This window comes from Patella vulgata, chromosome 3, assembly GCF_932274485.2.
Source record: "Patella vulgata chromosome 3, xgPatVulg1.2, whole genome shotgun sequence".
In the NCBI taxonomy this organism is placed as follows: Eukaryota; Metazoa; Mollusca; class Gastropoda; family Patellidae; genus Patella; species Patella vulgata.
Window position 1 is genome coordinate 35,294,979 of NC_065881.2, and position 24,995 is coordinate 35,319,973.

General features: G+C 35.6%; 1 protein-coding gene, 1 long non-coding RNA gene and 1 pseudogene across 2 annotated transcripts; 2 read left to right on the plus strand and 1 right to left on the minus strand.

The window, feature by feature from the left end:
• Positions 1–500: 500 nt before the first annotated feature.
• LOC126816752 (uncharacterized) lies at positions 501–3,237 on the plus strand. The gene is made up of 5 exons (XR_007678569.2): positions 501–531; positions 1,019–1,214; positions 1,621–1,740; positions 2,618–2,822; positions 3,137–3,237. It is a non-coding gene; the product is annotated as an uncharacterized LOC126816752 (long non-coding RNA).
• A 1,265-nt stretch (positions 3,238–4,502) lies between these two features.
• LOC126816725 (uncharacterized) lies at positions 4,503–8,281 on the plus strand. The gene is made up of 4 exons (XM_050543477.2): positions 4,503–5,057; positions 6,255–6,400; positions 6,728–6,807; positions 7,148–8,281. The coding sequence occupies exons 2-4, from the start codon at positions 6,259–6,261 to the stop codon at positions 7,826–7,828; spliced, it is 903 nt and encodes a 300-aa protein (XP_050399434.1). The 5' UTR covers positions 4,503–5,057; positions 6,255–6,258; the 3' UTR covers positions 7,829–8,281.
• A 10,437-nt stretch (positions 8,282–18,718) lies between these two features.
• LOC126815249 (uncharacterized) lies at positions 18,719–23,696 on the minus strand (annotated as a pseudogene).
• Positions 23,697–24,995: the final 1,299 nt, after the last annotated feature.

The following is a 24,995-nucleotide window of genomic DNA, read 5'->3' on the forward strand; positions in this document are numbered from 1 at the left end:
TGTATACAATTTAGATCTAAATGAAAATCAATTTGGAAAAACTAAATTATTTAACATTTTTTGTATCACTTGAGAAAATTAATTATGAAGGTTTTATATTTGACAATAATCAGCTTCGCTCTACTCAGGCAATGCCTGTTACATATTACTAATTAGTTAAATGTGGTCTGAAGCCTTCTTAAAACCATTATGGTATATAGAGTTGTTTCCCTTGTTAATAAAAGGCCTTAGCCCTAGAGCATTCTGGGATGGGGTGAAACTTCAAGATGGATGTTGGTTTGTTGCATAGATATCCTATAAAGACTAGATAGGCCACAAAGCCAAGTGCGCATCATCAGTAACGTCACAACGCGCCGCCATCTTGAAAGTTGTAGTCTATGTAAACAGGAAGTACTAAGTATAGGGGCATAAGCGTAGATTTCATGTATTTTGTTTTTTCGCAATGGCTTCAAAAGGACCCCAATGCTATGCAATAAATTGTACCACGTACAAGAATCCATAGAGCCGAGCGGAAGGCGTCACATTTCACAAGTAAGTGTATTATAAGTTATTATTAGCCGACACGGCGACAGAGTATTTCATTGAAGTTGAAGTTTGAAGGAGGACCTCACGATCACACAAACCTGCGGATACACTACAGAGACGTTTATAAAAAAAATAAACAATAGGCCTATATCAAGAGAATGGATCCCGGGGCAAGCCGTAAGCGTCCACTGTGCTGTACAGTCCCGGTACTGTAATGATACAGCAAATTAGGCTTCTCTCAAAATGACACAAACTCACAATAAACAAAAGCTGACCGCCAGACGATCAATGATTGATCATGGCTTTCAGTCAGACTTGGGTTTTCTTCTTTTTTTTTGTACCAGCAATAATCGAAAATCCTCCATTTTTAGTATAAATGACTCATATAATGAGCTGACCATCGCATTTTTTAATAAATAATGAAACAGTAAAGAATTGAGGATCTTGACAGCTGTCGCCGAAGGTGAAATTAATTTTCTTTTTTAATTGTCAGGTTTCCAAGTGCTGAAAAAAATCCAGATCTTTTGCGTGTATGGATTCGCAACTGTAAGAGGATGAAACAACCGTCTAAATACAGCCTTGTGTGCAGTAAGCATTTTGAAGATGCTTGTTTTGACCGAACAGGCCAAATAACTCGCCTGAGAGAAGGAGTAGCCCCCACTATTTTCAATCTGCCTCCTCATTTACAGGTATGTCTTTGCTGAAATTGGCGCCTCACTCTCTAGATGTTTTATTCCGTGGGTATTATCTGTCATTGTCGATGTGATATTATTTTATTCGCTTTTTATACGCCCACATTTTCATGTGGACGTATATTGTCGTTGCCCCTGTCCGTCCGTCCACAATTTTTTGGTGGACTCGCTACAGTTCACAATTCTTGTCCGATTTTGACGAAACTTGAAATGTTGGTTTATCCCAGTCCCAAAAGATCTCGACTGCTTTCGATATTGGCATGTAATGTTGTAATTGATTCACTAATGCATGACTTGTTGAATAAGTAATTCATGCCCCTAGATGATTAAATTCCTTACAGTGTATTTCTAGTTTCTATCATATTTTGTGATCAATAAATAAATCATTATTTTACTCTTTTAGCTCAAAACGTCCAAAGTAAGGAGTACCCTGAATTCATGCAATGAAAAGCTTGAAGGAATTGAATCATCTGCTGTTGACCCAAATGATGTAGAGTACTTAGATAAAATTGTAATAAATCAGGTAATTTCCATCTTTCTCTTAAAGGGACAATAACACTCTTGCTGGCTTGAAAGCTCCAGAAAATAAATAATATCTCTATCTAAGTACTAGATGTTTAAGTGTCCTACCTGTTGTCTAAATTATCCATTACATCCTATTTTAATAGTCCAGAGGGTTCGAAAATATTTTTAAATCGAAGTTTCATAAAAGATTTACGTTCGACGTTTCAAACCATTATGTTGAATTTTTCAAAATTTTTAAATTAGGTGTGTTAAGATGAAATTTGTATCATCAATTAATTGAAATATTGTAAAATAGTACAATTTGTTGACCAGAATAAAGATTGGGGCATATTATTCAGTTACAACAAGAGTGGTATTGAGCCTTTAATGGTTGTGACCAAGAATTACATGTATGTTATTCATTGTGATAGACCAACCTGTTTTCAAGCTTTACTTCTTCACATACTGTCATGATTGAATTGATAATCTGTAACATTAATTGTTTCCAGTGTTGTATATTTTAAATTATTCATTTAAACTATCTGCTTGATATTTACTCATAAAAAATGATGATATAAATTATTACATACATGAGATTTTATCACACATGCATAAGGTGAATTATGACCTAATGGTATTTATAGGGATTACACTTTTTGGATAAAGTAGGAATTCCGCTACTGAAAGTGGGTTTGTCCCATAATGGTATTTGAACCCACGTTCATTCCCAGAGTAAGGCCCAAATCATCAGCATAAATTCAATGTCAGTACTCTTCTGGCGAGTTAGCTTTAAGTGATAATGAATTGTGAAAATGTGCATTAAGTTATGCATTACATATATTTCATTACTGGATATTTGTATTAATAGTAACTTCTGTTTGTACATATATCTGTAGGATCATTCATATACCAGTTCCCCAATGAAATGGAAAAGGAAACTGCAGGAAGCGGAGGCAAAGCTTGAAACTGCCAGAAAGAAGTTACATAATTGCCAGAGACGAGAGCAAAGATCAAAACAAACTTGTCAAGTTCTGGTGCATGATCTATATGAAAAGAATATGATCAATATGGAATTACGCTCTAAGCTAGATTCATATGGAGGTATTTATTTTTGCACTTTGGAATAATATCTGTTTACTGAGTCTCAAAGTGTTAATATCACTGTTGTCTTGAGGTCTGTTGTTACCTACATGTACTATAGATCCTATTCAATTACTTCAAATGATAGTAAAACATTCAGTCCGACATTCATTTAAAAAAAACAAAACAACATAATCTATTCTTTAACCATATGATTTTTAATGGATTCATCGAATTTTGAGTATAATATTTTTAAATTCTAATCTAATAACAGAAATACCTAATTATGTTCTCAATTCTTATGCACAATATTTTATAATTATTTACTTTGGCAGATATCCCATGTGAGCTTTTCAAGAGACCGTCAAAGGATTACACTAGTGATCAAAGAGATTTTGCCTTATCTTTACACTTGAGTTCTCCAAAGGCATATGATTATCTTCGTGAAACTGTCAAGATTTGTCTTCCGCACCCAAGATCTCTGAGACGGTAATTTTATTTGAAATTATATATCTGTGATTGTGAACAATTTCTTACCTTACTTTCTCCCTTTCTTGAATGATGGAGAACCTCACCAAATTTAGAATTTTTGGACCAGGAACTGGACCCCAAGCGCTAATCATCTTTTTCTTCTTGTTGTTCTTATGGTGAAGCTCTTCGAAAAAGCCCAAGGCTCCATCAATTCAAGACCCATACGGGCAAGCGAATTATTGAAATAAAATTAAACCATATGTTAGTCCCAAAATGACCTAGTTTGTGTCGAGTGGACGTTAAACTCTATTTCTCTCTCTCTCTTTGAACAATACTGCATCGATTTAATGAATTAGATATGACGTCGCAATTCCAAGCTGGTGGCGATGACCTCATGCTCGGTTCCTGGTCTATATAGTACTATCATAGAAGTTTATTTATTTGTGTGTGTATGTTTTTGAAAATATGCTTTGTCTTTTTTAGTTGGATAGAAAGTGTGGATTCGGCACCAGGATTGAATGTTGCAATGCTGGAGGTACTTATGAGATAATTGTTCTTATGCACTAGGCCAAAAATAAAAATATTTTGTTTCTGGTAACCCGACCGACTCATAGTATAATTTTTCATATTGCCTGCATCATCTTTGAAAGCACACAACATAATTATTATGGATCTAGATATGAGGGTTTTTTTTTAAAAAATAACACCTACCGACCCTACCCTATTTTCCATCCGTTACAGGAAATAGAACCCTTTTTTTTTGGTCCTATAAGTGTAAAACCATTCAATTTCCAGAAACTGTACCGAAACAAGTGATATTTGTTGGTCCACTATTTATTTTTTCAATATTGAGAGAATCCAGGAAAATGGACCTTTTTGGAGCAAGATTGTGAAAAATCTATTTATTTATTTAAAAGTAAAAGAGTATGTAGATATCTTATTTTTGAAACTAAACTCTGAGATATAACTATGGAATACAGTTACTTTGTTTATTTGTGTGTGACCTTTTGTAGAGTATTCTCAAGCAAGTTGTATGTTTAGCTCGGTATTTAGCAATATAATGATAACTTTTTACATTTTTTCAGTTGTTGCCTAATGATTGATGCTATGGCTATCCGTCGCCACATAGATTACAACTGGCATGATGGTACGTATAGTGGCTATGTAGATATGGGTCATGGTGCTGAAAATGGGGAAGCTAAAGAAGCCCTTGTCTTCATGTTAGTTGGACTGAGTGGTGGATGGAAAGCACCCATTGCTTACTTCTTCACCAAGGTCTTGACAGCTGAGACCCAGAAGCAACTGGTTCATCATACCATTGATAAACTGCATGAATTAGGCTTTCAGGTGCATGCATTAACTATGGATGGCCATGCCACCAATGTTTCCATGTGTACTTTGCTTGGTGCTAACTTTGATTTCACAGGAAATAATTTGCAAACATACATTACCACTGGTCTACCACACAAAACGTGCATAATTTTTGACGTCTGCCATATGATAAAACTTTTGAGAAACATGCTTCAGGCCTATGGTGCTTTAGTTACATCTGATGGTAAAGTTTCCTGGCAGTACCTGAGTTTGCTCAATACAGTGCAGGAAGAGGACGGTCTTAGATTGGGTAATAAGATATCATCTCGTCACATCATGTTTTTCAAGCAGAAAATGAAGGTGTCATTAGCTACACAGCTATTCTCTTCATCTGTTGCCAAGGCTCTACGTACCATGAAAGATATTGGTGATAGGAGGTTTGAGGATTGTCTTGCAACTGTAAAGTTTATTGAGGTAAATATATGTAGCTTTTATCCCAATCAGCCTAGATTTACAATAGTAAAGAAAACATTTCAATTTTGTTTAGAGGATGACAATTAAATATCGAAATTTGTGTATCCATTATTTAGCGTATCGACAGACTGTTTGATATATTGAACAGTAGATCTCCCAGAGGTAAGGGCTACAAAAGCCCCATTAATGCTAGCAACTTGGCTGTTACTGAGTCATTTTTGAAAGATACAGAGGCATTTCTTCTGAACATCACAATGCTCGATGGCCAGCCCCTTTTGACAACTAAAAGGTAGCATAATGAGAGTTGGGCTTTGAAATGTTAGACAGTTAATGTTTCTGTATTAAATTTCTCAAGAGTTGTAATTTGTTTCTGTGCAGGAATGATTTTTTTCTTAAAGATGCATTATGCAAGAGCTAAATCTGCCTATTGCACGTTTTCTTTTGGCTTCAAATGTTATATAAATTATTATTTAGACATGTATTCACATGACATAATCAACCCTTTAGTGCATCGGATGCCCGAGATTAGAGCCATTTAAAAAAAATTAACATTAAAATGGATAGTCTAGATTGTCAAATATCGTTGCTAGGATAATAAACAATCTACGCTCTATCTTGTCAAAACTTCAAACACTTATAACTTAGCTCAGAATAAAGTAATTTGAAATTTTCAATATATTCATTTTTCATTAACTATTTATTTTAACTATTATAGCAAGAACGACCATCCCTTTATTTAAATCTTACATAATGCATCTTTAATTGTTTCTAATGTTTTATTAATTTCTATTTAAAGAATTATTTTTTGTTTAAGACTATTTTCCCATGAAATTTTGATATCACAGTTGTGTGGACATTTAGTCTGATAGGCAAAAAAATGTCTTTAAACTGATAGGTTGATTCTTTATCTGTAAATTTTACTGCCATACCAATTATTACTTGCCTTTAAATTTTTAAAAGACACAAATATCAAACATTATTATTATATGAAATGGACATTGCAGTAATTAAATTTGAATATTTAACCCATTAATTTTCACGTTGATGTATGTTTTAAAATCTATTTTCGTTGCATCTGGATTTGTTCTTCTAATTTATACATGTACTAAAATTACTCAACAGTCTTATTTTTTCTACGTCATGTATTATATTTTGTAATGGATTTGTACTAGATTAACTTTATTTATTTCTCCCTAGGTCAATGTGTGGGAAAGGTTTAATTATTGCAATTGAATCTACATTGACCATAGCACACCAAGTTCTTGGTAATCAGAAATATCTGCTATGCTACAAATTAAGCCAGGACCACTTAGAATTGTTTTTCAATGCGATCCGGCGGGGTGGTAAGTAAAAAATTGTTGTAATTTTGCTTAAAGGGCATATGGGACCAATATGGAATTCTAATTTGTGTTTTTAATTTCGAATATTATGGATAATAAATTAAAGGTTTAGCTCCTTTAAAATCAAGGTGCCACAACTCAATTTGTTCATCCAATATTTGATGTACATGTATGTTGTTATTTTTATCAACCAGATCTTGGATGAGGTTATCACCAAATCGGCCTTACAGGGATGTTTAGGACCATCCTATATTTGAAGATAATAATTGAGCTCGTGACTCTCTGTATGTGGCTTATCTTGCATTACATTTTGCTTGAAATTTCTTTCAGGTGGTTGGAATAACAATCCCTCTGCAAAAGTTTTTGAAAGCTCTTTCAAGAGAATCATTACCCATTGTGGTGCTTTGAAGGTGAGGAAAAAATTTTCAAGAGACAGCAATTGGAACTTGGTAGCTGTTGGTTTTCAAATCAATCTTGTTCAAAGTAAAAAATGTTCAGACATTTGTAATAGTGGTTTTGAATGCAGAAAATCTTTCCAGGTGTTTTGTCTCAGATTTAGTTAATATATTGCTACTTTCATCATGTAATTTTGAATGAACAAATTATTCACATGAATAGCAAAACATCATGGAGGTATTAAGAGGTATCAATCTAAATATAAGCACATCCATGCAGTGTGCTGAATACATATTGCCAATTTACAAAACATTTTTTTGTTTTGGGAGTAATTTTTGCCATACATATTTTTAGGTTTCCAAAGAAGGGAATTGTATCGCCCAGGATGACACAAGTCTTGTGCAAGCCAGTACATCGACTTACTTGCCACCAGATGCAGGGAAATCGGAAAATGATGATGATGGTAATGGTGAACTTGACTTGTATGAAGTAGAAGCAAGGAACCTCTTGGACCACAGCTACAGCAAAAACCAACTGTCTTTGGTTACCCTGAATATCATTGTGTACATTTCAGGGTGGATCATCCGTAAGCTTTCAACACAGTTGTCATGTCAAATCTGCAAAGATTCTTTGACTGGGTATCCCTCTGATAACTGTGGTGTCTTCCATCTTTTGAAGAACAAGCAAAATGGTGGACTGTTGACTCCATCACAAAGTCTAGTGTATGTAGTGATGTCTGCAGAAAAGCACTTAAGGAGGATGACAGATGTTTGTCGTGTGAACTCTTCATTAAACTTGTTGCGTCTTCAAACATGTGTTTTAACAGACTGTCTTGCTGTTGATTTATTTGACTCAAACCATGGCTATGAAACTCATGAAGGTGTTGAAAACCATAATTTGTCTTTAATTAGATCAGTTGTCTCAGTTTTCTTCAAACTAAGACAGCATCACATTGTAAAACTGCACAACCTCCACAAGCAATTTGATAACTGCAGACACACTTTAACAAAGTCCATTTTGTTTAAAGGACAATGAGCCTTTATTTTTTATATGGAAAGTAGAGGCACCCAATCTTACTAGAAAACTGGTGTATGTAGTAATGTCTGCAGAAAAGCACTTAAAGATTGGTTCCCGCGTACAAACTGGGTGATTTAATGGTATATATGGACTAAAAACATATTCAAACTAATTAATTTGTCATAATTATGCTTCAAATCCTTCTCAAACATTGTAATTACGAAGGAATGCCCTGCTATTAAAATTCGATCAAACCAGGTTATGTTAACGTCACGTCTTGGAAGTCAGAGGTGAATTCATTGAATACATAAGACGATGTTGTCTTTAATCGCTTACTATTTACTACATTTATCGAATCCTAATTAAATTCTCGGATTATCCACTGTTCGCTTGTGACCTTTGACATCACGCATGCAGAAATTCTTAATCATCGGGCTGTTAATTAGGGGAACCCTTACATTTTTATCCTGTATACGCTCCATGAGTGTTTTTCGGGGAATCCAGTAATTTTCTAGTAAGACTGGATATCTCTATTGGAAATAACCACCCTATAAATAATTTTCTGGAAACCCATCAGTCAAATTACTTTATTCAGGGCGCATTTATGAGCGTTGGAAATGTTGAGAAGAAATAGCATACTTGTAGTCTCGATTGTCGATCAATATATTCCCAAGATAATAAGCGAAGACTCGATTGTCCACCAACCGCTAAGGTGATATTATTATTTAATGGGTGCGGTGTTCTAATCTACATAAAGTCGGAGCCATCCTATGGTCTAGAGAGTTTATTATGGCCTTGTTATGTAAATGTCTAAATAGTAATTTATATTACATTTGAATCCAGAAAAAGACCTGCAATAGGCAGATTTAGCTCTTACATAATGTATCTTTAAATAAAAAATGATTAATCAAATTATATAAAAAATAATATTATATAAATTGTGTTTAAAAAAATGATTATCACAAATTTAAGTAATTTTATAGTTATTGAATCAATCCAGTATTGAAAAGTTCATTTCTGCTAAAAAAAAAAAATAAAATCCTCCTTGATTTTTTTCTAAATTACTTCTTCTACCTCCTGGGTTCCAGAAAGTTTGGTTGTTGATTTTGTTTGAGTGACCTGTCTTCATTAGCCCAGTTGGAGCAGAGCAGTAGAACATTAAACCCCATTTCATTTCATTTTGTTTGAGTGTTGATCAGGTTTTCTATTTCTATATTGATTGTAGTTGTATCGGGTGGGCTGTGAAGTTTTATTCTCCAATTTAACTTTGTGTTAAAAACAGTTACCAATATATTTATCCATGATCATCATTGAGACATTTTCACAGTATTTTATAGAACGGGCTGAGTAATTATATAGGCCCATTTATTATAACTATAAGAAGGTTGCACAAGCGTCAGTCTGACACTGTCTGTTGTTACCATGATTTTGATTACTGACCACAAAGCAGAATTATTTCATATGATCGAGAAAATGTATACAAATAATAAAACCGCTGGCAACCGCCTATATACTAAGACACAAATATTATGAATCATCAACAGTACCACAGCCACTTTTCCTTGTTTACGTTAGGCCTACAATAGTCCAATACAATGACGAGTGTGGATCGAAGAAACTAAACCTCGGCTAGACCCCTTGGTTACGGCCAAATGATAGCTGTAAGGGGCTAAATTACAATTTAACGGCCTACACTAAGCCCGAGAACGCCCGTGGCATTGTAAATAAATGAACATGCGGTTATGTTATGCACTCGGTGTTTTGACAGACTACAACCAACGTAGCAACTTCCAATATGGCGTCTCTATTCTACCGGAAGTCAGTAGCTAATAGCCTATCTAGTCTTTATAGGATATCTATGGTTTGTTGACTCATAATTAAATAAATCCAATCCAGGAGAATCCTAGAGAAAACACCCCAATACAACAGTGATTTAATGTGTGTTTGAAAGGGTTTAGCCTACAAAATGTTGTGCAATCAAAATATAACTACGCTACACTAAATGGGGCCATATATTTACATTATTTACACAACACGTGTTTTCTTTATTCATCCTCTGTCACATTGTTATGATAAATGGTTCCGTGTCGTCTCTGTGAGTAGTTCGAATGTATGATGTAGGGAAACATAGTAAAATAAGACATTGTATTTGTGAGAGCCAGTGGTAATATGAAATATCCGTTTAGGACAGCATGTGTGTACAAATGACGATAAATAACAACATGGCAAATGTAAACGTTTACAAACAAAACAAATGATTTTATAATGTAGACTATATTTACTACCGTTGCCAGTAACAAGGCGGGGTGTTCGATCCCTGCATTGGCCGAGAAAGTTCATACAGATTTTCCGGCGTGGTTCTCCCTTGTCAGTGATGCAGGACGGAGGGCCTGATAAGGACTGCTGTCTAGTCCTTCGGTTGAGACGAAAAACCGAGGTCCTGTGTATACATTAGAATGCACGTAAAAGATCCCTTGGCAGTTGGAATTCGATATAAGAGTAGGCGAAAGTGCCGCTGCCGGGTAAAATTTCCCTCCTAGCACACTGTATGGCGTATGCCCGTCTTCATTAGCCCAGCATAGGAGCAGAACAGTAGGACGTTAAACCCCATTTCATTTCATTTCATTTCATTTCTATTAGTAGGGCAGCATTGGTCTGAATGGGGGATCGTCTGGCTGGAAAACACGGATGAATTCGGCATTTTGATGTTAAATAGACTCCTTGATCATCATGGATTTATGGAGACCATAAAACTGACTTGTTTTGTACTCGAATTTTCGGAGATAAGCCTGTTCTTTGTTCGTCATTTCGGTAAGCCATTTATTAATCCGATTGTTAGGGTGACCCACCATAAATAAATATCTCCAAATATCTTGACAATTACGCCACAATATTTATATATATGCCAAGCCTCAAATCAGTTTCACACAATTATAGTCACTAAATAAACGATCATGTTGTACTTAATAAGCTATGACCATTAATCATCCATAAATAATAGACAGAAAACTGGTTCCAAGTGTCGTCCATAACATCCAGACACTTTTGAGTAAAAGATAGGTTACGTGCCTTTGTTTTGAAATTAGTCTCGCTTAACCAGTCTATCGACCATTCTACGTCTGATTGACAGGTCGGGATAATCAAGACTATTTTTTTTTACGAAACTTGTAAAAGTAAAATGAAACTACTGCTAGTATCATGTTCCTGCTAACGAAAGTGATTCAGAGATATTATTTGTACTAAACCAAAAGATGCCGCTCTTAACGGTACAGTTAATGATAAAGCAATTTAAAAAAATAAAACAAACGTAATTTTTAAAGCTGCTGTAATAACCAAGAAGCTAAATTTTACTGCTATTCAAAATCGTCAACTATAGATTTTTTACGGCTGTAATAGTTGATATATTTGTAGAGAATTGCACATGCCATGGCTATTTATCGACTCAAAGAGAGTGCGGGGTAGTCAGAAATCAGTTCGAGACACGCAACTGAAGCGTTCACATTTAGCCGTGTCGAGACCAACTTTCTGTAGAGTGCACGGGTCACCCTACATTGTTCTTTTATCATGGTTCGAATCTATGGTTGTATACACCCGTTTGTCTTCAAGTATTGTAAGGACGTTTCTCTCATAATATTCCACACCTATGATAAAGGTACCCCCTTTATCGCTTTCTTTTATAACGATCGTATCCTTAGATTTTAAAGAATTCATAGCGCACTTTTCCTCCTTCGACACATTTGATTTTGCGTTGCGGTTTATAGGGAGTGGCAACTTGGTTAGATAGTCGATGAAATTGTCCAGCGTCACGTCCTTAACCTTCCTGGGGTTAAAGTGACCTTTGTTCCTCACAATACCCTCCGGCGCAGTATCCCTATCACCGAAAAATTCCTTTAGTCGTAATTTCCTACAGAAGGCGTTGATATCACACTCTAATTCCTGTATATTCACCCGATTAGATTTTATTACATACTTCGAGAAGGTATTTGTTGAGTAATAAAACCTTCTAGTAGTTTATCGATGGCTGGCCGTCCTTACCGCACGGTATAAATATTATCACCACTAGAAGCAACAAATTCCAGAACAAGCCAGAACTCACATCAAAATGGCCGCTTTATACAAATGAGTATTTAGGGGAATACTAACCCGAACCCTAACCCTTTTAAGAGAAGTAAAAACTAAATTAGACCCAAGTTCAGTCTTTTAAAAAGGGTTGGGGTTAGGGTTCGGGTTAGTTATCCCCAAAATTCTCATTTATATAAAGCGGCCATTTTGGACTCCGGAAGCACCCGAACCTCGATAAACTACTAGAAGGTTTTATTTGTACCGTGCGGTAAAGACGGCCAGCCCTCGATAAACTACTAGAAGGTTTTATTACTCAACAAATACTTTCTCGAAGTATGTAATAAAATCTAATCGGGTGGTATATTATCTTTAGGCGTACGTGTGAACTTTAGTCCTTTCTGTAGGAGGTTTATCTCGTAATGATTTAGAACTACGGATGATACATTTATGATTTATGGGTGTACTGGTTCAGGGAATTGGATATTGTGTGGACGTTCATTGAGTGACGCTGACCTTTCTTCTTGTATTGGGGTGGTGGTGGCTGGGGCTGGGATAGTGGTCGGTGTGGTTGTGATTGGCCTCTCTGAAAAAACTGCCTCCGGGTTTGAGAGGTTTCTTTAGTCCTCCGTTGTTATACCGCTGGTTGTTATTGGGCACGCTTGTCAATTTTCTCCCAGTTTGACTGTGTGTATTCTGATTTGAATCGCCATTGATTCTTTGTGCCCCTTAATGCTTTTTTCTCCCAGCTTGGTTGCGCACATTTGGGTTATTATTGTCATTGTTTTGTGTGTTCCGTGTTTCGTCCTTGGTTTTGCTATATATATATATATAAATTTAAAAGATATTTAGACGACGTCTTTCTCATTTGGAAAACTAATCTTGGCCACATAGCAGATTTGCACAAAATTTTAAATGACCTAGATATTAATATTAAATTCACTATTGAAACTAGTTACAAGGAAATCGCTTTTTTAGATGTTCTCGTTAAGAGATTATTTATCTTATAAGTCATGTCACCCCCGTCATGTTAAAAATAATATACCCTTTTCTCTTGCTAGAAAACTATGCACTATAATTTTAGACGAAGATCTTAGAATTCGACGACTTGATGAGTTGAGATCCAATTTATTGAAAAAAGATTATCCACTTGGGGTTATTAATATAGGTATTGAAAAAGCTAGGGGTCTAACTACTGAAGTACTAAGAACGCCAAAAGAAAAGAATATCTCTACTTGTATTACCTTTATTTCGACATATAATCCTCGACATAATAATTTTGTTCAACATATTTATGATACTAAGAATGTTCTCCTTTCTAATGATAATGTTAGTAATCAATTTCATGGCATAGATTTAATTAATAGTAAACGTCAGCCCCTAGCCACAAAAAATTACTCAGTAAAGCTTCAAGTTTCTAGAAATAGAACTTTTTCTACTTCTAAGTGCCATAGCCCACTTTGTAAATGTTGCCAACATATGATTATTAATACTAAATTCACTTTTTCTAATACTAATTATACGTTTAGAATTAATCATAATATGAATTGTAGTACTAAAAATTTAATTTATGTTCTTGTTTGCAATAACTGTATGAAGAATTACACAGGGGAGTGCGGAACTCAATCCAAGTTCATAGGCAACAGAGATTACAAATTAATCCTGTTTTGAAAGTCTCTAAACATTTAAATACTTGTGCTAAGAACTTAGATATTAAATTTAGTATTTTTCCTTTTTATAAAGTCAATATTGACAATACTATCAAGAGGCGGAATATGGAAGCTTACTTTATTGACAGGTTCAAACCAGATTTAAATGCTTAATTTGCACCCTTCCCATCCTATTAATATTCTAATAATATTTAAATATAATCTTAATATATGTTTTTACACTTTTTACTTCAACACTATTTAAGGGGATTTTAAAACCCTGTATACCTTTATTTCTCTATAATCGGTTTATTAGAGAATAAGATGGATATAAATAAATGTACAGCCTAATTACCTAAATGTTCCTGTATACCTTTATTTCTCTATAATCGGTTTATTAGAGAATAAGATGGATATAAATAAATGTACAGCCTAATTACCTAATTGGTCTATTGACATTTAATTAATCTCTTTACTTCTGTATGGTTCTATTGTCAAATTATACCAGAAAGATTATGTAAATTAATGAAAGGTTAAGTTTTATTATAGCCAGATTACATAATTGGTCTATGAACCTTTATTTCATCTCATTGTTCCTATATTGGCCATTGTCAAACTATACCAGGAAGACTATGTAGATTTATGTCATGTTATGTATAATATACTTTTAAACCTTTTGTTGTACGTTATCTAATATTATTTATAATCCATTGTCATGGAAATCTATTATTCTAAGAATGTATGTGTATCGTATTTGTAATATTTTGTATACATTATTAATATCTGAAAACGCCCATAGACGACAGACAGCTAGCTTATATGATTTAATGTATGTCAGAATGAAGTAAAGTGGAGAATTTTTATCTGGACGGATTTTTTTATTTATTTATGCATTTATCTACCGTAAACAAAGAAGTACTTGTACTTTATTTACTTTAATATTTATCATACTGTTTACGAAGATACGCCCAGGTAAAGGAGCTACGCCACATATGCAAATGCTGAACAAATTAGCAGAACAGTTGAAGACAATAGCGGACAATCAAACCCTACTTATAAAGAAAATTGATGAGGGGTTTGTTAACAACACGTGCTATCTTAAAGATACAGTGAAGTCGATCACCGAAGATTTGTCTAAAATTTCCAGTGTTGTGAATAACTCTGATGAACAAACCGAATTCAAGAAAGAAGTTCATAAATTTAAATCGGATAACCGGCAGACATGGAACAAACTGAAATCGGTAAGAAAAATCTCTTTCTATAAAATGTTGAAATGCAAAAAAAAGGCTGAACTATACTAAGTATTCCTGAATATGGTCAACCCATTTGTGCCCCGGAAACTTCGTGAAAATCCTAAAAGTTTTGAGACGGAAAGTCAAATAATGGAGAATGAAATAGATTTTTTGTTTGAAATCTCTGCAAAGGAGTCGGAGATCCTTTTCAAAGCGGAAACAGACATTTCTAATCTGATCGAAACCCATCCAAACGAAGAGGTCATAACGTCACTCAAATCAGTTTGGTCCAAGGAGATTAAAATTGAAGAAGAAAAATCAAATAGAATCTGGAATAAAAAGAAAGAATTCCTTTCGAGTTTACCTACTAAAGAACTCGAACAAACTAATCAGCATGGCCAGGATGCCTCCACAGGGGTAAACAATGGGAATAACAACCCTCGTCCGCCTAGTGGTGATCAGTGGAGGGAGGAGGTTTCTCGAAAAAAGACCTCAAAATACAAAAACCACAAAGGTTATACTCCCGGTCAAAAACAGTATAACCAGCCTGAATATAGGACTTTTTTTAGACCAGGGCCACATCAAACCACGGCGACCCCCAAACAAGCGACAGGGGGATTATCAACAGAGCAGGAGACGGACACCCAACGGACTTCATCAAGGGGAATTCCAAGAGAGGAAATACCAACAGAGGAAATACCAACGGGGAGGATCAGCATTGGGACGGATATCAAGACAGGGAATACCAAGAAAGAGACTATAAACACAAGAGATATCAGCAACGAGGGAACCAACAGGGGATATATCAGAGGAAAGAATCTCAACAGAGGAACGATCAACGGAATCTACCGAAAAGGAGAAACTAAATCCTAAAATTATTAATATTTCTTCCCATAGTTTTACGGAAATTGAAATTCAACTTTTACAAAGGGGGGTGAAATTCACACCTACGCCTAAAACCAATATGTGTGAACTCAAATGTGATATAAAAAATTTCTGTCGAAAACTACGATTACCGGAATTTAAATATTTCTAAAGAGGATTTAGTACGCAACAAAAGTTGTTATAATCCATGTCGCGGAAAGGATAAAACTTTAGACAAATATATCGATTTTCTGAATGATTTACCCCTACCGGAGAAGAAAAATGTGAGAAATAATATTAACAACAACGAATATAAAGCAATTAATAGCTTACAGACTAATGATTCAATTATCATCAAAGAATCGGACAAAGGTGGGGCCATAGTTATTATGGATGTCGACTTTTATGAATCTAAGATCCTCAATATTTTAGAAGATAGAAGTACTTATCTCGAAATAGATTCAAATAAGGACAAAGAGACTTTAACGTTAATTAATATTTTAATTGAAAATGAAGGCCACGGTTTAACAGAAAATGAAAAAAAGTTCTTAACCAAATTTGATTGTAAAGCTAGTAAATTCTATGGCCTTCCGAAAATACACAAATCGGATTTAATTAAAAACAGCGTCATAGAACAAAATAGCGAATATGTGATTATCAATAGACCGTGTGACCTTAGCTTTAGGCCAATTATAGCTGGCACGTCGTGTGCCACTAACAGATTATCTTATTTAATTGATATTCTTTTAAAATCTTTTGTCCCTAGAAATAAATCATATATAAAGAACGACATTGACTTGCTTAATAAACTGCCCCAGGAAATAAACGACGAGGAAATATTTGTAACATTGGATGTCTGTAGTCTCTATAGCAATATCTCACATAATTTGTGATAGATTACCTGTACTTCGAAATCCCCGTTTTTCTAAAACCTTTATTTTAAAAGCTATCGATATTATTCTTAGGAATAATACTTTCGAATTTGGAAAATTCTTTTTTCCATGGGTCGAATGTCATAATACCAAAATATTCAACACAAACCATATGATTTATGGTATATTTTTATTTCAATGATACGCAAAGTACGTGAGAACCGGATTACCCGAAGAAAACCCACAATGTTAAGTACAGAAGACCCGACTCTTACCGAAATGAAATGAAATGGGGTTTAACGTCCTATTGTTTTGCTCCTCCGACTCCTACCCTATATCCCATGATTTGCATAGATAGCAGAACATATGATATAAAAGAGCGCGCGTTAGAATTTTAATGTCATCCTTGAATGCTGCAACTTAAGGACAGGGTTAGTTTCTTTCATTTTAAAGTTATTTAGTCTTTTATATAAAACAAAAAGTATCAACCTATGATATAAATCTAACTGTAAGGGGAAAAGTCCATGTTCTGCAGGCAACCAATATTGGAGGAATTTAGTGGTTGATGTAAATTGACTTACAGACTTTAATCAATATTTTATTGTGATCTATTTGATTCCACTTTGATAAATTAAATCCCTTACAACTAACAATATGAGAGCCCCATACATCCGAGGCATAATGCCAATTTGTTTTATGACAGATTCATATAATTTGATTAATACATCCACCTCTGTTGGGAGGTAGCTAGAGGAATACATTTTGTTTTTTGTACTATACCAGGCTCTTATAGCCTTTTTGCTAAGGTCAGATATAGCAGCCTTAAACAATGAACTGTCCCTTATAGCGAATCCAAGATAAATATATCAGTTTACAATATCAGTGCAACACATTATACTGGTAGAAATGCAATTGCTATAGGCAACACACTTTAAATTTAAGACATCAGCGATGCAATGATAAAATAAATTTTAGGTATCCAGGGGGAAAAAGTATACTCTTTGAAAAAATTAATCCATTTTAGATGACACCAATATTGTCCTTTAAAATATTTCAAACACCATAATTTTATAACAAGGAACAAATAATTGTTTCGACAAAGTCTCAATAAAAGAGATTTGAATGTGCAGATCGGATGTAAGGAGATCTACCTTCAGTGCTGAATTACATTGACCAGAGATATTACTATCAATATATTTATCAAATTTATTTATCAATATTACTCTTTGGTGTAATATTGATAAATATAACATTCACAACACTGTAAACAAATTTAATTTCATATAACCATCTAATTAAACGGTGATCTTGCATTTAACAAGCTTTACCTATATTAGTATTGGCCAAGAAATTTTCTCAGGATTTGCAAACATCCTGCTAGAAATGTATAGTAAAAATAGAATATATTTTGAAGAATAGGTGTTTGTTAGTTATTTAGAATTATCTTGTAATCAGAGTAAGTAGCCTTGAAAAAAAGATAAAAGAAATACAGGGTAAATAGGAATAATTAAATTATATAGAACTACACGTGCATGGTAACTATAACTGAATGTTCTGTTTAATAGACAGTAAATATGTTGACGTTTCAATGTCCAAAATTAATTTTACATGCGTGCGAGATGTCTTGTCATTGAATCAAGCCGCGTGGTTTCAAATCCCCGCATGAATGTGATCAGGAGTGGGGTCATCTGTGCAATCTCATGGGTTTTCTCTGGGTTCTCGGGTGTCCTACCACTGCTAAAGACCCCTACGCGCAAGCAAATTGTTAAAATAAAATTAAATTGTATGTTAGTCCTGAATTGCCCTAGTTTGTTACATAAACTATTAATTAGATATTTATTAACATGAGAAGATCCTAATCAACTGTTGATGCCATCTGATGTGCATCAATCCTCAGCATGTCAATTCCTCCAGCTTCCGGAAGTATTAGGTATTGGGGAGCAATATTGCGATAAATCTGAATGGAAGAGGATCAACACAACGTAAATAAAAACTGTGGGTGGGATTGGGTGGAAAAAAAAGACTATGAAGGAGGGACAGTGTGGATATCTCATGTCCACCCTTACAACCGACTACCCCTCTCGCTGTCTTAATAAAGAATGAGTTGAATACATCATACTACGTCATCACCGGAAATGTCACGTGAGGATCTGTACCAATCCTCAGCATGTCAATTCCTCCAGCTTCCAGAAGTATTAAGTATTGGAGAGCAATATTGCGATAAAATATTTCCTACTTCCGGAACCCCCAGCTTTTCCATAACCCTCTATTCCCAATACTCAAAACAAAAGATAACAAAACATCCGCCAATTTCTGAGCAACAACAACCGAATCAGCGAGTGTGCACAAGCGACAATAATATTCTGCACTCTTTTCCCCAAACCACCCTATATGTCTCATCATCTGTTTTGTATTCTTTACCGACCCCGAAAGAGCCGTAGTAATGGCACAGCCTGATCGAAAACTATGTGGTGTTTCTCCCTCATATATCCCCAAAATGGAAATATAGTACCTCAACCTTTCGTAAATTACAGAATAGTTTACTGTCCTATCAAGAACACGACCTTTCCCCGAAACAATGCGGAAAACATAGCCCCGTGTTAAGTTAATTCCATGCTGCCTGGCAAATTCCATAAAATCAACAAGACCTTTCACCGGGTATATCAAATCTTCATCGCATTGTTTTATAACAAATGAGTTACTCTTAGCCTTATTTCCGCGTAGAATTTTGCCAAATGTATGCTGAAAAACTAACCCGGAAGCATCATTAAGAATCTTGACCTCTTGTGCCACTACGACCGCCAAATCGCTAGCACGATCCCCTGCAAAGAAAGAACTGTAACTTCAACCAAGCCTGATCTCTACTCAGTACATAAAATTCGCGTATATTCAAATCGTTCCTATGCAACTCTCTCTGAATAAACATAGATATGGATCGCAATTTTGTCAAGAATATCGGCTTCGCCTTTTTAGGGAGTATATGCGCTCTAGCTTGCTCCTCCTCAGCTTCAATAGAAGGCTTGATCTCGCTTTAACTACGTACATGTTATCAAGGCCTTCACGTAATACCCCGCATATTTCAGCACTAATTTCGATTGGGTACAAGTCCAGCTTGTGAGCCTATCAGATTCCTCGATCGACGCGAATACCAAGTCGCGCGCTTTCAAGCTAAAATGTCTACCTGTGATAATCGAGTTGCACAGTTCAAGATTCATTCAATGTCAAGGTTTCCGTGGAGGTCGCGATGTCACAACCTCTGATTGGACGCTGCTGCTCACATGTCTGTAGATAAAACAGCTATAAGTTCGGGAAATGTGAAGTAAACAAGCAACGCCAATATGTTGTAAAACTTGCAGTCGTTGCTTCAGGAACATGGTTCCTCCTTTACTAACTTTAAATATTCCTTTACGCGAGAAGACGCGGCTGGATTACCCGTATGCGAAAAATCATCCCAAAATCTTCCAAAACTATAATCATCAAACAATTGGACTAACTGGTATATAATATTCTCTATAGTTCCTGATGCTAACCGTTTTGGGCACGAACAGGGCGTTGCAGGTTTAACTTTTCTACCCAAGTATGAACATGAACAATGGTCTTGCCATAAGAATCTTTCCATATCAAAAACCTTCGAATATCATCGGGTGTACAAGCATACATCTTTGCCCTCCGCGGAAGGCACGATAGAAAACGACAGAACCCATTTAGTAAGCTGAATTTCATTTTAAATGCCAAAGACGACTGCATCTTAATGTCAACTGAATCATTCTCTCGTTTATAGCATCCCAATCAACCACGATATCAGTCGTACCCTGAGAAAGCAAACAATTAACACTTAAAAGACACCCTAAAACATACAGCGACCATCGTAATCCCATAGTATCCAAAACAACCCCCTTTTTGGTAGGCACCCTCACAACACCCTTTTCCCCAACCTTTCCCAAACAGAAATGGCTATTAGATGCATTGTTTATCATGGGCCACCAAATAGGAAGTGGTCTAATTTGAGGAACAACCACTATACATTCCGCATGTTGTTGTTACAAAACAAACTTACCGGGAAGATCATTCCATAAGGGGGAAAAACATACGGATTAGACACCGATTCGAATGTCTGGCAGAACACATTTACTCCACTAGATAATGGGCTAAAGGTAGGCGTGAAATGTCTCAATGGCGTACCATCTGATGATGTCATAGAATTAGAACTCTTACTGCGTAACATGGTATCGCTGGCGCTTAAAACCCTAGATTCACCATCGGCAAGATTCAAACTAGAAGGAACAAATTTCATATGTAAATCCATATTTAAAGTAACAACACAATTAAAGATTTCCTTAATAATTGAATTCAAATGTGTATCCCTGCCACCATGATTCTCCCAAACCGATATTACCGCCATATTATCCCTAGAATCTCTTAATGACACATCCAAAGACTGTAACGATTTTAAGACCGCATCCGCCTCCTTATGATGAATTGGTCAATCGTCACCCTCAGGTCAATAATCTCCCAGGTTTATTTGAGAATTCAATAGTTTCACTACAGCCCCATATCTAAATTGTGAAGAATCCCTTGCCATAAATCTATAAACTTCCAATGTTCTAATTCTTTCCTAAGATCACTATCAACATCAACCATGCACCGAGAAATAGCCCCATTAACCTCTCTGGTGAACAATCTACATCCTGGAACTGCCAACGCCATCGAAATGTACTTACCAGAAAATCTCTGAAGGGTCTTTATATCAACATTCTTACGAGACAAAACATAATCCGTTAACTCAATAAATTTCACCTTCTTGTCATCAGGGAGAATATACGCCTGTTGAACCGAATCAATATATAATCCTAAGTATTTCAGACAGTCGTCGGCTCGAGGATTCATTTATTCAAAGATAATGTGTACCCTAATCTAGTCAGCAAGCTTAACAAAACGTAGGCCAGTCTCGTTGCTTGGTCATAACTCTGTCCTGCAGAAGTAAAATAAAATTAGATGATGAAAGAAACCGGTCATCAATATATAATGAATTCGTAATGAAGTAATCTCTTAAATATGAAGTTACGGATAAACCAATAGACTGGTATATAAACGGCGAGGCTTTCCAGCCAAATGGAAGAGTGGTACAAGTCATTACATAACCCCCAAATTGAATACCAAAATAGGTCTGTGACGCCTCTCTTAGCCTAACATGGTCATAACCAGATTTTTCATCAGACGCTATCATAAAAGCATTTACATCGACCATTCTATGAATATCTCTCAAGGTTTCCAGACGAAACGGCGAATCTCTTATCCAAAGATTTAAAAAACGTTCATCATGGCATAGTCGGGGTTTACTCGGTTCAACGGTCAGTGGCATTATAATTTTTGGAAGTTCACACTCACCCGCCATACCTAACAACCTTACCGCACCTGTGGCAATACGATTACGGAGCTCAATACATACACATTCAAGATGCTCCCTACAAGAGGCCGAATTTTGAAAATATTGCTTCGGAGTTATATCGCTATCATAACATCTTCCTATAAAGTTACCCTTGAATGACTTAAAGAAACTAGAAACATCAATACCGTATCTTAACCAATCCAAGACATTATCGGAATTAGAGTTTTTTAAAATATCCTGCCAATCGCTTAAATGCTCATGAATTTGACCCGACACAAAACATTTAGGATCACGCAATGGAAGTAAATCAATATCATACAAAATATCTTTGTTACATAACACTTCCTCAGCTATCGGATATGCGTCAGATGATGAGGGATGGCTGCCCCCCCCCCCCCGGTGTAATCCATGCTAGTTTAGTTCTAACATATATCAGCGTAGGGTTGAAAGCGCAACTTCTTTCCCATTCTGGTACAGATAAACACTGTAAATATTTTCCCTGAAGTGATAATAAAACTCTTCTTCTATAAAACATTCAAATTGTTAGTACTAAACCAGATCAAATGACACAAGGAGACTTGTCTACGATATCACCTGATGATCTTGGCTGTCGCAAAACAAACACGCTCCCCGAGGTCTAAAACCAGAAGGACGGTATGCTCGACCAGTGCCTCTACCAAAAGTAGGATTAAAAGGACCTGAATACATAGGTAGAAATGGCTGAGAGATTTGGGACCTGTTGCCAGGTGGATACATATACGATGGTGACTGAAAAGGAGGATAGCAGTTTGATAGAGGAGACAATGCATTTAAGTCACGCTTCGCATCTAACGGAGCAGATTTCTCATCAACTTTTGTATTCTCAGCCTTCATACATTTAGTTATAGCTTTGGTTATAATGTTAGCAGCCTTGCCCACAAGAACTGACAAACAAAGGGAAGATATACTAAGTTTTGACTGTAAACGATTAGCCTGTCTATATAGTTCTTCAAACATATTGTCGTCTTCATTACCGCACTTTGCAGAAACTTTGGCGAGTTCATCTAATGTTAAAAGTATCAATGGTGTGCTTGGTTCGTCCTGTAGACACAAACATCTCACCTCCTCTTTCAGATCATAAACAGTCTCAAACTTTGCCTTTTCCCCCAAACTCTGAACACGTTCGTCCAATTCCCGCTTCCTTTAACCTTCAATAATATTTATTCCAACACCCCTGGCTTCATTATTCTGCAAAAATACGAAGAAAATAATAAAGAACTGGTATACTCTTAACTATCCGCCAAAATAACTGTTCTCATTATCTCAAGTTCGATATTATATTTCAAATACTTATCTTCACAGATTTACACACACTCAACTTACCTCCAGTGAGGTCAACTCCTGTCCTGACGATTGACCAACTTCATTAGCATAAACAATTACGTTAAGAAGCACAAGCCTTGCATTTTCTATAGTAATGTCTTTGTTCGCCATCTCCATCAAATCAGTAAGCAATTCCCGGTTAGGTGTTTCACTTGTTCATCGACTTCATCCATTATCATATCTCCCATCTTCCTATCCTTATTAATTCTAGCGTATTCTTTTGGAAACGTGCCTCCTTTAATTCGCTTGATAAGTGGAATCAAATTAACCCCCTTTAAGCTATTCCTCTCTCGCAAAACTACTGGTAAAACCATCTCAAAAATAATCAAAAACATACAAATCCTTATTAATTCTAGCGTATTCTTTTGGAAACGTGCCTCCTTTAATTCGCTTGATAAGTGGAATCAAATTAACCCCCTTTAAGCTATTCCTCTCTCGCAAAACTACTGGTAAAACCATCTCAAAAATAATCAAAAACATACAAATCCTTATTAATTCTAGCGTATTCTTTTGGAAACGTGCCTCCTTTAATTCGCTTGATAAGTGGAATCAAATTAACCCCCTTTAAGCTATTCCTCTCTCGCAAAACTACTGGTAAAACCATCTCAAAAATAATCAAAAACATACAAATCGTTACGCTCATCGCGCAAACAAAACCATGAAAAAATGAACACAATAGAACTAAGTAGTTACCCCGCCTTGCCACAACCCAATTCTGAACTTGACTAACAACTGTATCAAACCTCCGATCATGACCGATGACCCACACGTGCGTTGACTTACTTATCCACAATTAAGCAGGTAAATAATTAACACACATATAAAACGCTCAGTCAGTCTGCCGTGGTTTTACTTTTCCTCTTACTGAATCATGCAATTACATCCATTTAGGATAATAGTACTACAGTCTAATAACATCCACCTATAAATTTTACTGAAAAAATTACTAATTCTACCCCGCAAATAATTTCACGCCCCCAATGCTTTCCTATCTTCATCAGGACTTTAAAGATTTTAATACCACCAATGTACAACATGAAGCCACCACGGCTAATAGCTACCAAAGCTAAATCAAAAAGCCACCAAGGTGATCGGCTACCAAAGCCAAAATCAATATGCCACCAAGGCTATGGCTACCTAAGCCTAAATCAATATGCCACCAAGGCTATGGCTACCTAAGCCTAAATCAATATACCACCAAGGTAACCTCAATAAAATAAATGCTATTACCTTTAAATGAAGCAAGAACACGTCTTCACACCTGGCTGTCTTAATGAAGAATGAGTTGAAGACATCATACTACGTCATCACCGGAAATGTCACGTGAGGATCTGTTGGATTTTCTCTGGATTTAAATCCGATTTGCTGCTCAACACTCATTGATGATTTAATCCAAAAATTGGATTGAGACTATGTTTTAGTGATGATGATCGAGGCTAGGCCTAATATTCAAACATTAATGTCTTGGTTCAGAGTAGAGCAATATGATTCCCTTTACATTATCTAATTTGTATGTATTATAGTGAAAACTTCCTAGTATAGTGAGAACTGCCAGCTCTTTATCTCATCTTCCATAATGAATATAGATATAAAAATTATAATCATGTAGAATGTGATTTTACCACAGATCCACTGTGTCTGCAACCCTCTTCGTGTTTTAATTTACACTAATATAACATAATATCCTTAAGTTGTATAGGCTTCTTATAATTCTGACCAAATCTTCACGATAATTTTGTTTTAATTCATGGAATCCAC

Excerpts from the sequence above, each read along its gene's own strand:
- LOC126816725 (XM_050543477.2), top strand. The coding sequence starts at position 6,259 with ATGTGTGGGAAAGGTTTAATTATTGCAATTGAATCTACATTGACCATA. Across the intron at positions 6,401-6,727 it reads CAATGCGATCCGGCGGGGTG|GTGGTTGGAATAACAATCCC; the intron begins GTAAGTAAAAAA and ends AATTTCTTTCAG. Across the intron at positions 6,808-7,147 it reads CCCATTGTGGTGCTTTGAAG|GTTTCCAAAGAAGGGAATTG; the intron begins GTGAGGAAAAAA and ends ACATATTTTTAG.